The sequence below is a fragment of the Tamandua tetradactyla genome, chromosome 11, assembly GCF_023851605.1.
Source record: "Tamandua tetradactyla isolate mTamTet1 chromosome 11, mTamTet1.pri, whole genome shotgun sequence".
In the NCBI taxonomy this organism is placed as follows: Eukaryota; Metazoa; Chordata; class Mammalia; order Pilosa; family Myrmecophagidae; genus Tamandua; species Tamandua tetradactyla.
The window spans coordinates 3343201-3357463 of record NC_135337.1 but is presented as its reverse complement, the minus strand read 5'-3'; the positions used below and the strand labels follow the sequence as shown (position 1 = coordinate 3357463).

The following is a 14263-nucleotide window of genomic DNA, read 5'->3' as shown; positions in this document are numbered from 1 at the left end:
AAAAGATCTGAGGGGTGACAATTTTATGAATAGAATAAACGTTTTAATCCCTTATTAAAAGAGCTTGAGGAGATATTGTATTCATAAACTAGCATGCTGTGCTGGTTTGAAAGGATGTATGTACCCTAGAAAAGCCATGTTTTAATCCTAATCCCATTTTGTAAAGGCAGCCATTTTTTATGTGATTCAATCAGGAGTGGTTGTTAAACTGGATTAGATGGAGGCATGTCTCCATCCATTTGGGTGGGTCTTGATTGGTTCATTGGAGCCCTATAAAAGAGGAAACATTTTGGAGAATGAGAGATTCAGAGAGAGCAGAACAGAACGACATAGCCACAAGAAGCAGAGTCCACCAGCCAGCAACCTTTGGAGATGAAGCAGAAAAATGCCTCCCGGGATGCTTCATGAAACAGGAAGCCAGGAGAAGAAGCTAGCAGATGACGCTGTGTTCATCATGAACCCTTCCAGATGAGAGAGGAACCCTGACCGTGTCCACCATGTGCCTTTCCAGATGAGAGAGAAACTCTGAACTTCATCAGCCTTCTTGAATCAAGGTATCTTTCCCTGGATGCCTTAGATTGGACATTTCTATAGACTTGCTTTAATTGGGGCATCTTCTCAGCCTTAGAACTGTAAACTATCAACTTATTAAATTCCCCTTTTAAAAGCCATTCTGTTTCTGGTATATTGCATTCTGTCAGCTAGCAAACTAGAACAGATGCCGTGAAAAACAATTAGAGAAAAGGAAGGAGTTCAGTGGTAAAAAGAATATGATTGCTGATAATAAAACGTCAGTTTTAAGACTAAAAGATAAAATTGATTAAATGGAAAAAAAAACAACAAAAAACCTTCTCTGAACATAGAGAAGAAACACTGAGAGACTAAAATTTGAGAGAAAAGAATACTAGAAAATCAATCCAAGGCATCCAATTTCCAACTAATAAAAATTCCAGAAGAGAGAACTGAGAAATACAATGTAGAAAATAAAGATATTTTGATATAATTATAATTGAATAGAATTTCTCCACAGTTGAAGGATACTAATCTTTAGTTTGCAAAGTACCCACGCAATGAATGGGTGTTGGATAGCGGCTGAGGCGTATATGTAAATTTAAAGCTTATATGTAAATTCTAAGAGTTTGGAAGGGCAAGTTGAGTGTGAGGAAAGGATATTGGAAATGCGCTGAGCTAATATCATATTTTCATCAGCAATACTGGATGGGAGCAGTGCCCTAAAGAAGCTCTGAAGGGAAAATGGTTTCCAACCTGGAATTTGAGAGGGAGAACATAATAAAGACAGCAAGGTATATATCCCATGCATTTCTTCTTAGGAAATTGTTTAAGAACATAATCCAATAAAATTATGTGTAAGCTAAGATTGAGAATTGAGAAAATAATAAGTCCATAACTCAGGAAAGCAATAAAAAGGAAGTCTCGGGATGACAGCTGTGTACTATACCTAGAGAATAACCTCTCCAGATTAGGCATAAAGTCTTAAGTAAAATTATTGAGAGATTAGGAAACAGATAATTAAGGGAAATAATAGGAGACAACTGATAGGCAACTAGAAAGTTTGGTGAAAGAAATTAAAGCTATACAAGAAAGTCAGTTAAAATATGAGGATAACTAAAATACAGCATAGTTTTAAGCAATTGATGGTGTCTAAGAAAAGACAAGGCAGCTTGTAAGATGGTAATTGTATCATTAACTGAATGAGACAAGACATTTTGACATAACTACAAAATTGAGGTAGCACTTCTGATGTGCATATTTTGTTAGAGTTGTTTTGATGTAGCTGTTTTGAAATGGTTTCTTTCTATATGTAAATTACTCCTTTTTTGTTCATTACCAAATAATGTGGCCAAAGACAGCCCTAAACGTTACCCTTTCCCAGATACCCGTTAGGTGATGAAGGGTTTTTCCAGTCTACTCTGTTCATTTCTATACTGTTTTAATACTTTATTAGTATGTGTTATCTTTGATCATCTTATTATAAAATATCTTAATCTGCTTAATTTAGCATCTAAATATAATTTACCCCCTAAAACCATCATCATATATTATAAAAAATGATTAAATATATACACATAGGATGAGCATTGAAAGCTATTATAAGTTTAATTGTGGACTTCTTGTATAGTCTGAAGCTTAGAATAAGGGATTATATTATAACCCCGTCTTCTTCTCCTAGTGTCTTTTTTAATGCCCAATTACATAATGTTAGAGACTCATTTTATGTGAAGTTCAAAACCTGGCAAAACATCTGTGGTGATAGAGGTCATGTAAGTGGTTACTTCTGGAGGTTGGCAGGCTGGATGAGTACTTATGGAATGCCAAAAATTTTCTATATTTTTATCTTGGTTGTGGTTTTACAGATGAATATGTAAAAAATCATCAAAATTTGTACTTAGTGTTAAATTTTAAAAAGTGAAAAATAAGAGAATTGAGATGCAGATTATTTAAAGTATAAGTGAATTATTAGAGTATCAGCAGACTTATTACTTAAACTGATTGAAGGCCCTTCCCCCATTAATTATTTTCTATAATAAGATGATTTTAATTTCATGTTACATGTATATATAAAGTAAATTGAATGACTTCTTTTTTAAGAGGTAATTACTGTTAACAGTGGTCTTATCTTTTCACACCCTTTCTGTGTGTATACTAACATTCATTTATACATACAACTTTTTAAAATACCGAATGATGTTATTCAGGAACTTGCTTTTTTTTTAATTTAACTCAACAGCATGTAACAGAAACCCTTCAATGTTGGATTACAGATCTACCTGATTCTCTTTAATAACTACATGGTCATTCATAGTATGGCAGTACTATGATTTATTTAGTCATTTCTCTAGATTTTTTCGGTTGTTCCTAGTTTATTACTAATTGAAATAATGCTGTGATGACCTTTTTCCCCATCTATATTTATGTATTTGTGTAACACTAATATAGGATAGAATTGCAGAACTGAAACTCCTAGGTTAAATCTCTCTTTTTTTTTTTTACATGGGCAGGCACCGGGAATCGAACCCAGGACCTCTGGCATGGCAGGCGAGCACTCTTGCCTGCTGAGCCACTGTGGCCCACCCCCTAGGTTAGATCTTGAGTAGCTGCTGCCAGATTGCCCTCCAGTACCATCAGCCACCAGCTGTAACCTCACCAGCATTGAATAGTGTCAGTCTTTAAAAGTTTTTGCCAGTTTAACAGACAAAAATGCAGTCTGGTTGTTTCAGTTTGCTTGTTGCTGATCACTAGTGGAGCTGAACATCTTTTTTTTTTTTATGTTATCAATTTGTGTTTCTTTTTTTATGAATTACTTGTGTGTGGACCCTGACACCTTTCCTTATTTATTTGTCAGAGATTTTTGTTTAGGGTATTAACTTTTTTTTGTTTTGTATGTTGCAAATATCTTCTTCCATTCAATTTCTTTTCTTTTATTTATGGTAGTTTGTACTGTATGTGAAGCTATGGATATTTTCCTTTATGACTCGTTTTGTGTTTTGCTTAAGAAGGTCATTTGCTTAGAAAGATCAGACATTTTCTTATATTTTCTTCTGATATATTAATAGTTTTATGTTTTATTTTTTTTGCATGACAGTGAGTCTTTGGTTTTAAGTGATTGTCCATATTGAGCGATAACAAGCTGTGTAAAAAGTTCTTGAATTCTGTCTAGCAGTTTGTATTAAAAGAAACTAAATGCAGCCCAAACATTTATTTTAGTATTCATTGTTGTAGCCAGAAAGGACTACTTTAAGGCTAGTTGCTGCTTCACACAGTTTACAGATGAATAATTTACCACTTTTTCATAGGTAAATCCCCTGGCCTTTAAGAAGGCCTTAAGGAAATAAAGTATTTAACCACCTTCTTTCTTCAAGTAAATGTTTTCTTGATACTAGAGCTGAGAAGGAAAAACTCAGTATTGCCATATACATAGCATGAGCTCAATGACAGGAAAACAGATTACATATACCCATTAAATGTATAAGAAATACAAGGTAGAAAGATGAAATCTTTGGATAAGCTCTAAGTCTGTACAAAGAAGCTAGGTTTGCTACTCTCCAAAAAGTGAAAGGAACTACCATATAACTGCAGAAATAATTTAATACATTTCCACAAGAATATAACTAGCTTTGCTAAAGGTTCATATTCAATGTGAGCACATCTAAAGTGCCTCTCCATGGAACAGGCATTCCTTCTCCCCTATCCATTTATGCAGTAGTTCTCATGGAATTCTGGCCAGATGTCACAGACAGAGGCCAAGAGGTTACCCTGGACTTCCTCTCTGTTCTGCTGGAAGTAGGTCTGGAGGATGGTCGTCTCCTGGGTCTCCTTCTCTACTTCACTGCTACAGTTGCCATGAGTGCCCCAGAGCAGCAGCTTCCTTGGCCTTGAACTCTTTCTCCCTCTGCAGGTGGTACTGTTCAATTTCAGCCTGAGCTGCTTCTTTGGTCTGCTTCAGCCTCTGGTTCTTTTGCTTTTGAGCCTCACCTGCCTTCCTGGTGGCAGGCTTCCCTGCCTGCAGCAACTGCTGGATGCCCTGAGACTGACAAGCTATGGCAGCAGCGACAACTCTCCAGGCCAAAGCTAGCAACCTAAAACCGATGTTTTACTTTCGATCATTAATGTACCATAACTTTTTTTTAACCATGACTTTTTGTAAACTCAAGTTACGTTAACATGCATTTTTTTTTTCTCAAAGAGGTAGCCTTTTGTTTCCATAGAACAGTGAATAGTCCATGCTTTCCTCACCAATTTAAAAAACCAATGATATACTGTATGAATGATAGAAGGGTTATAAGAATTGTGATATTTTTCTTTTTGGGCACAGAAGGTGTGAATTTTGAAAGAAAGTTCAAGGATATAGGACAGGGTTTATAGAAAGTTATGGAGAAAAGAATGTGGTTTTCTTGAGAGGGGAGTTGCAGTGTCATACTGAATAGGACTAAAACTATAGGTGGGGTAGGAGAAAGAATATAGGGCAAACAAATATGTCCTTACAGCTGTATAAATTGTAATCCCTTAAGGGTAGCCATTTGTCAGATTATATTATACAAGGTAATACTGAATGGAATTCTTGGACTTTCTTTTCTTGTGAATTTAATTTCCTGTGGTACTGGAACCATTAACCATTCTATACAGAAAGCTGTCTGAGCTTTTTTTGGTTACTATCACCCCTAAGTATATGTCATATTTAATCATTGCTTCTATGCTTAAAACCACTTATGTATGAAAGATAATTACTTTCATTCAAAGATTGGATGTGTGAGTACAAACTGTGATTCAAGAAAAAGGCTACTGAGTATGTGAAATACCACATCCAGAGGAAAGATTTTCTACATAATTGGATACACATATAGAGGAAGTCGATTACAGTATGTGCTCACCAGACTAAATTTGAAGTATATTAGAAATAGGGCTGTTTTAATATAATTTTTAAATTATTGACTTATAATTTAAAAATATTAACTTTTATTAAATTTTCTTCTGTCTTCCCTTCCTCCACCTCCATCTTTCTCTTTTGTCTTAGATCATACATCAGTTGGTGGGCTTGGAGACAGCTTTTATGAATACTTACTAAAAGCCTGGTTGATGTCAGATAAAACAGACCATGAGGCAAGAAAGATGTATGATGATGCTATTGAAGTAAGTGTTATTGGAACATTTTCCTACTTAACATATTGAATATATACTGTGAGTGTTTGATAGTGACTAGATGAATATCTTATAACCATTTTATTATATGCATACACTAGAATTTATTGGTATTGTAATATATAAAAGGCTATGTTCATTTTTTGTTTATTGTGGTATTTTAAAGAAATGATTAAAGAAAGAATTTAGGAAAGCATTTTGTTTGTGAAAATATTTTTTTATTTCTCTTATTAGAATTTTTTTATTAATTTAAAAATTTTTTTAGAATACCAAAAAACACCAAACATAAACTTTTTATCATTCCATTCCACATATATAATCAGTAATTGTGAAAAATATTTTACTTCTAGTTATTGTTTACAGTAAGTGGATACTTACAATAACCAAACAGTTGGATAAACTTCTGATTTCATGTACATTCCCACAGCTTTTATGAATTCTTTTTTCAAATGACAGCTTGAACCTTCATAAAATAATAATGCAGCACACTTGTATAATTTATATAGTGCTTTCATCATGCTAGTTATTTTTCTAACCCATTTCATATAGACATATGAATATATATGAAATATATTTTATCATATGACTATGAAATCGTTTAGTCATTACTCCCATTTTATGCATGAGAACCTTAAGGCACAGAGAGATTAACTAACTTGCTGGAGGTCACATAGCTGATAAGCAATGGAGCCTGAAACTCAGCAGTCTGGCTCCAGACCCTGTGCTCTCAACAATTATATTGGTGCATATTTATGTAACATTATATCACAGTGTTGTGAAATTTAAAAATCTGACCAGGGTTCATTTGTGGAAGCACTTAGATGGGATATTTCCAAGTAAAAATAATGAAATAAAAAACTGTATTAACAGTCCCGTAAACCTATACCCACTTAATTATAAATACTTTTCAAAAGTCATGTATTTTGTATATAAAAATACCATCCTGACTGTCATCAGTTATCAGATTTTAGAATGCTGGTTGCTTTTATGATTTGTTAAAAATTTAAACCAAGCATATTATTATCCATTTTATATCATTGCCCTCTTTTTTTATCATTACCTTTTAAGGACCTAATTTCTTAGAGTTGTTCACAAAAATGTGCAAGAGTTAAATTTAATACATAACACAATACTTTGTGCATTGTAAGCACTCTATCAATGTTTATTTAAAGACCAAATTAACTAATAAATTGGTTAATAAATTGAACTAAATTGAATGTGTAATCAAGATTTTGTATTTTTGGACATAACTTCTAGAAATTTTTGTTTTAAATTTTGAGAAGTTGGAGAGTTTTATTCTGTTATTAAAATTAAAACTAGAAATTTTTAGGTACCTAGAAAAATCATTATCTATAAAGAATTTAATATTCTTAGAATCATACTGCTGAAAAGAGCCTAACTTGTAGGTGCCTTAAGGGCAGATTTGTCTCAAGACCTAGTGTAACACCTGAAACATGATAGATATCCAGTAAGTATTTGATAAATGAATGAATATAATTAATACTTTTATTGTTTAGAAAATATAACATGTTATATGCCATGTAACAAATAATTTCTAATTATGAATAGAAGAGGTTTTCCTCAGTTTGATAAAGGCTATCTATAAAATCCCAGAGTTAAAGTCATGCATAATGTGAAATATTGAAAGCTCTCTCTCTCTCTGATCAGAGCAATGCAAAGATTTCTGCTTTCTCCACTTGTATTTGCCATTGTACTAGAGATTCTATCCAGGGCAATTAGGCAGAATAAAGAAATAAAAGTCATCCAAATTGGAAAGGCAGAAGTAAATTGCCTCTGTTTCAGTTTCCTTGGCTGTTCAAGCAAATACCATGAAGTGGGTTGGTTTAAACAATGGGAATTTATTAGCTCAAGGTTTTAAGACTGAGAAAAGGTCCAAATCAAGGTGTCATCCAGTTGTCATTCAAGTGATGTTTTCTTCCTGAAGACTGACATTCTGTGCCTAACTGTTGGTGATCCTTCATCCCGTTCTCCTGTGTTGCAAGGCAGTGCTCTTCAGGGTTCCCTTGATTTCACCTTCTGGGTGCTTCCTCTGTGGTTTTATCCCTCTTTTGTCTGAATTTCATTCTCTTATAAAGGATTCCAGTAATATAATTAAGTCCCATCGTGAATGAGGTGGGCCACATTTCATTGGAAATAACCTCATCAAAAGGCCCTACTTAAAATGGGTTCACACCCACAACAATAGTTGAAGTTGAAGAACATGTTTTTCTGGGGTAAATGCAGCTCCAAACCTTGAAAAACTTTACAGGTGAACTGAATTTGCATATACAAAATCCTGAGGAATCCACTCAAAGCTAATAGAACTAATAAATGAGCTTGGCCAAATTGAGTAATACAAGATCATTATTCACAGTTCTGTACTGTAGCAACGTATAATGCAAGGTGAAATTAAGAAAAATAATTCTATTTATAATACCAATAAAAATAATGAAATACTTAGGAATATATGTATCAAAAAAAGTACAAACTTATATACTGAAAGCCACAAGACATTTTTGAAAGTAATTTGAGAAAACCTAAACAAGGGAAAGTCATCCCTTTTGTGGATTGAAAGACTATATATATAGCAATAATCCCCAAGTTGATGTACAGATTCAACACAATCCCAAACACTCCCAGCTGGCTTCTCTGCAGAAATTGACAAGATTATCCTAAAATTCATATAGAAATGCAAAACTGTCTTGGAAATGATCAGCAGATTTGGAGGATTCATATTTCCCAATTTCAAAACTCAGTACAAAACTACAGTAAGATTGTGTATTACATGTATAGACATATAAATCAATGAAAGGAAACTGCAACTGCAAAAATAAACCCATAATCTATGATCAGTTAATTTTAGACAAGGGAGCCAGGGTATTTAGTGGAGCAAAGACTAGTTTTTTGAACAGTGCTGGGACAACTGGATATACATATACAATTGAATGAAGTTGGATATTGTTCTAGTCTGCAAGCTGCCAGAATGCAATATACCAAAAACAGAACAGCTTTTAAAAAGCGAGATTTATTAAGTTGCAAATTAACAGTTCTAAGGCCATGAAAATGTCCAAGTTAAGACAAAGCTATGAAAATGTCCAAATTAAGGCACCAACAAGAGGTTACCTTCACTCAAAAAAGGCCAATGAAGTTCAGAGTTTCTTGCTCAGCTGGAAGGGCACATGGCAAAGTCTGCTAGCCTTCTCTCCCGGCTTCTTGTTTCATGAAGTTCCCCTGGAGCATTTCTTCTTCATCTCCATTCATGTGGCTACATGGTTCTCGCCCACATTTGTTTGTTTGTTTGTTTGTTTTTGCGTGGGCAGCCACCGGAAATCGAACCTGGGTCTCCGGCGTGGTAGACAAGGACTCTGCCTGCTGAGCCACTGTGACCCGCCCTCCCACATTTGTTTCTGATGTCCTGTTTTATTAGTTTAAGTCTAGAATGGGCATCTAGTAAATGTTTTTTTTTCTTTTTTTTAATCTTACCAGTCTTCTTTATATTTAATTTGTATAATGACTTTATTGAGGTATAATTCATATATGTGCAAGTCCATCTATTCAAAGTATACAGCTGAATTGTTTTTAGTATATTTGCAAAGTTGTGCAGAAATCACCACACTCAATTTTAGAACGTTTTTATGTTGTTGGTATGCTATCATAATAAAATTTTTAAAGAAGTATGTCTGCTCACGTCAGTTTACTATCTTTGCATCAACTCAATATTAATACCATTGAATTTCAAAGTAGTATTGCAGCATAAATGAATAAGTGTATATCAACAAGATATTCTTAAAATTTTCTTGACTTCTTCCAGGCAATTTACTTAACATTGCCAGTTATATGTAAAATTTTCTGCAGCCTGATTCATGTTAGAGAAATGTGTCATCACTTAAGGAGTTGTATTATTGTGAAGATTTTCACTTAAAACATAAATTCTCTTACCTAACTAGGTCACAAATAACCCTTTCCTTTCCTTGGAGCTTCAGATTTAGCTCATTCATGTGGGTGTGATATTGATGAGAAAACATAAGTTGCGCTGCCATTTTCAGTCTTTGAGTATTGGATATCTGGCAGGCATTCCTTTTATTTCCAAAAAGTCCTAAATTGAAGTTAACAGTACAGTAATCTCCTATAAAACTTTTTCATGGCACTACCAGAGTATTAACAAAGAATGAAAAAATCGTTAGTAAATTCTCTATTTCTTTCAGTATCCATGAACTGTCAGTGACTCATAGCATTTGCATACATATTCTGTATGACTTTAACAACTCCATCTATGATACTTTTTATAGGGTCTGCTTCAGAATATTGAACACAACAATTTCAGCATGCAGGTATAACCAAGAAACCAGGATTTAAGGGGTGATTTTGATGACTGATTCATTATATAGATATTCCTTTTTCCTCTCTGGTATTTTGAAGTAGACAGAGTGAATACCTGAAATCTCTACACTATATTCCAGCTGCCCTAGTCTCTGGTAACCAATTTAGAGCTTTTATCTTCTGCTCTTGTGATTGTAAAAACCTTGTGAGTAACCTTCATTTGTATCTGGTTATCAGGTTTTTCATCTTTAGAGTCTTGTAATCACTAAAGACAGCCCCTAATGCTTAATTTTATTTTTTAAAAATATTTTATTTTTTAAAAATATTATTGTCACACTCATCTGAAGTATACAGTGGCTCACAGTATCATCACGTAGTTGTGTATTCATCACCATGATCATTTTAGAACATTTATATCACTCCAGAAAAAGAAATAAAAAGGAAAAAAAAAAAAACTCATATGTCCCATGCCCCTTACCCCTCCCTCTCATTGACCACTAGTATTGCTGTCTACCCAGTATTTTTGTTTACCTCTTATCCCCCTCACATTATTTATTTATTTACTTATCGTCCATATCCTGGATAAAAGGAGCTTCAGACACAAGGTTTCCACAGTCCCACGGTCGCTTTGTAAAAGCTGTATATTTATGCAGTCTTCTTCAAGAATCAAGGTTCTTGGAACACAGTTCAGCATTTTCAGGTGCGTCCTTCTAGCCACTCAGGGCATACTCACAACATTACTTCCGTAAATCAGACATACATTCCCAGTAGGAACGAGGAGGAAAATCGTGTAGAGAAGGAATTCGATTTTTCTAAAACTAATATTCAGGCAGGAAACATGGTCTTCAAAAAACAACAGTATAAGAACATAAAAAATAGAACAACAACAACAAGAAAGTCCTGCCCTCCCACATGTCTGCAGGGAAGGCACATCTGCAGTCATGCATTGGTAAGCTCTGTGAGCGTGGCGCGTGGTTTTCCAGACAGACACCTGGGACTGGAATGAATTTGGGATTCAGTGTAGTCGCTTAATTGTAGGAAAGTTGGGCTTAAGTGCTAATCCAGAAAAAAAGTATCTGAGAGTTTGTATTTAGGTAAATATTAACTTGAATATAAAAGTATATCTTGGATTTTTTTTTTTTGCATGGGCAGGCACCCAGAATTGAACCTGGGTCTCTGGCATGGCAGTCGAGAATTCTGCCACTGAGCCACCATCACACTGCCCTATCTTGGATTTTTATAAAAAGATAATTGCATAAACATGGCTCACATACCTAATGTTTGAAACATTGTAAAATCTTCCATATTGATGAGATAGCGCTGCAGTTGTGATTCTCAAAAGAAAAGGTATTGGTACATGCAGGAGAATGTCTAAGAATGGATGTTTATAGACAAATCTCTTATGGTCTCTCATCTACTTCCTAGAAGCAGAGATCTCATACTCAAAAAAAATGACATTACTTGTAGTGAATATGTGGAAGGTTTTATTTACAGATCCAGAGTGTCTCAACATGTATTAACTTGACTATCCACCTGGAAAACTCCTCCGTGACCAGTCATCTTTCAGTCAGCAAAAAGCAAATCCATACTAGAAGTAAATCATATGAAGGTCATCTGATTGGTAAATCCTTTATTCAAAGCTCTGGCCTTATACTTTATAGTGGAACTCACATCAGAGAGAAGTCTATGGATACCATCTTTGTGGGAAAGCCTTCAATAGAATCTGTAATCTTAGGCCACATGAGAGAATTTACAATCGAGAGAAACCCTGTAAGTGTCATATATGTGGGAAAGCCTTCACTGAATGTTCAGTCCTAAGGCAACATGAGAAAACTCGCACTGGAGAGAAACCTTATGAATGTCAGGTATGTGGGAAATCTTTCACTCCGATCTTCCCTGAGACAACGTGGGTGGACTCACTGGAGAAAACTTTGTGGATGCCGTCTATGTGGACAAGGCTTCATTTACTGTTCTTTCTTGAGTTAACATGAGAAAACTTACACTGGAGAGAAACTGTATAAATACCATATATGTGGGAAAGCCTTCAATAGAATTTATAGCCTTAGTATACATAAAAACAATTCATAAAGGAGAAAACTCACATTGGAGAGATACTGTAAGAATATCATCTATGTGGGAAACCTTATTTTTATAGACTTAGACAACATGACGGAACTCAAACTGGACAGAAGCCCTGTGAATGCTGTATATGACATCCTGCCTTCTTCATCAGTCTAAGGCAATTCATGCTTGAGCGAATGGGTATGAATGTCACCTCTGTAGCAAAGCCTTTAGTAGGTGGTCTGATGTCAGCAGGAAAGAACTCATGCTATACATGTACTGAAAGTGTAAGAGTCCTCATCTACTGTGATCCACCTGATAGAAAAATCTTTACCAAAGGATTATGCTCCTTAAGGGGCTGCCAGATAACTCAGCTAGAGATGTTATTCATGATAAATCACACAAAGTCATTTATTGACATGGCAGCACTTGAGGGTAAGTGAAAATTAACACCGTATAAAACTCGTATTGGTATGTCATGTTTAAAGACATGTCTTCGGTGGTCACTCCTTGCTTAGCATTAATATGCTTAAGAAACAGCAATCCTAAAGTCAATTAAGGAAAATCTTCAGCTGGATTTCACATCAGAAAATTCATAGTGGAATGTAAAGTACTTTATATTGACCCTTTCTACACAATGCAGCAAAATAACTTGAAATTAAGTAGGGCAGCAGTGTAGGATTTTGAAATGACATGGGTTCACTGAATGATGAATTTTGTAAGAAGTAATATAGAGTGAGTTAATTGACTGGACCATTATTTGCAAATATGTAAGCAATAGATGTTATTGCTGAAGATCTAATATGTTGACCACATTCTCGTTTTTTTTTTTATGCAGTTCTAAACACAAAGATTTGAATCAATCAGAAAATAGCTTTGAATGTTAACTCAAATGTTTAATATACAAAATGATGATTCTTAACTATTGTCTTAGTACTATATGCACATAACAAGGATGAAAGCAAGCATAAATAAACACACTTTAATAGTAGAAAAAAGTTAAATAGCATTATTGGACTCTACTTTGTGTTATGTTCAAGTTTACTTAATATGGAATATTTCCCTTGCCACCCCACATCTTTTGAATAAAATCGACATTCCAGGAGGTTGGACTGTTTGTTTTATCACGTGCCCTCTCTTATCCATGATGCTGCATCCAAAACAAATGCCTAAGTTTGAGAACTAAAGATTAAAGAATTAAGAGAGAAGTATTTGAATGTTCTACTAGTTTTGTTAGCCTTGTTATGTGTAAGGTTGCCCACCTGGTAGTATTTTTTTAAGTGCTTTGCCAGGTTTTATAGTCTCAAGGAAAATGAGTAATTATTTAACTGATTATTAAACATCATATTTTTCTGATAAACTAAAGTATACTTTTTATTCAGCTTTTATTGTGCAAAATAGAAAATAAATCAGTAGAGTCTTTTAGGTTATTTTGAATATATTGAATGATCTCAAATGGCTCAAGAAGACAAAGCCTATAATGGGTAATGTTATATAGAAAGGTAATCTTTAGACCAAGTCTCCTCTCTCCCACCATTCATTTCATTGCTTAAAAATTAGAGTTATATCCCAGGTTATATGCAACCTGATCATTCACTCCATAACTTACTCATTGACGTCTATAACAGTTTGCTAAATTAAGTCTCCTCAATTTTGGAAAGTAGTAGCTATTACTACTTTGCAGAATATCATGTTATTAAGGTTTTGTGTTAGTCAGAGGATAACAAGTTTTTTTTTTTTTTGGATAATAATAAGTTTGAGCACCAATGGTTTACTTCTAAAAATGTGAAATTCGACTCTTTCTTGTTTGCAGGCTATAGAAAAGCATCTTATTAAGAAGTCCCGTGGAGGTCTTATCTTTATTGGAGAATGGAAGAATGGGCACTTGGAAAAGAAGATGGGACATTTGGCCTGTTTTGCTGGGGGAATGTTTGCACTAGGAGCAGATGGTTCCAGGATGGATAAAGCTGGTCATTATTTAGAGCTTGGAGCCGAAATTGCACGTACATGTCATGAGTCATATGACAGAACAGGTAAGAATGTTATATGCCAGGTGTTATTCTGGGTGCTTGCAGGTTAAAATATGAGCAAGCTGTATCCCTTGCCTTTGAAAAATTCATAGAATACCACAGTTATGAAAGGATTCCCGTACAGTATATTTCTGAATTCCACATTTCATAATAACGTTGCTAGTGCTGATATGAAACACTGATATTGTGGAAAG

The 14263-nt window shown here is 34.5% G+C and overlaps 1 protein-coding gene and 1 pseudogene across 3 annotated transcripts in view; one reads left to right on the top strand and one right to left on the bottom strand.

The window, feature by feature from the left end:
- The window catches only part of MAN1A2 (mannosidase alpha class 1A member 2), a 236889-nt gene that overhangs the window by 173173 nt on the left and 49453 nt on the right, over nucleotides 1-14263 (top strand). For all 3 annotated transcript variants that reach the window (XR_013159187.1, XM_077119755.1, XM_077119756.1), the window contains 2 exons: nucleotides 5534-5649; nucleotides 13853-14072. Coding sequence is in view for 2 of the 3 variants with exons in the window: in XM_077119755.1 (XP_076975870.1) it covers nucleotides 5534-5649; nucleotides 13853-14072 (336 nt within the window). In the remaining variant the exon portion in view is untranslated. The remainder of the gene's footprint in view (nucleotides 1-5533; nucleotides 5650-13852; nucleotides 14073-14263) is intronic.
- Nucleotides 4207-5039, bottom strand: LOC143650898 (V-type proton ATPase subunit G 1 pseudogene; annotated as a pseudogene).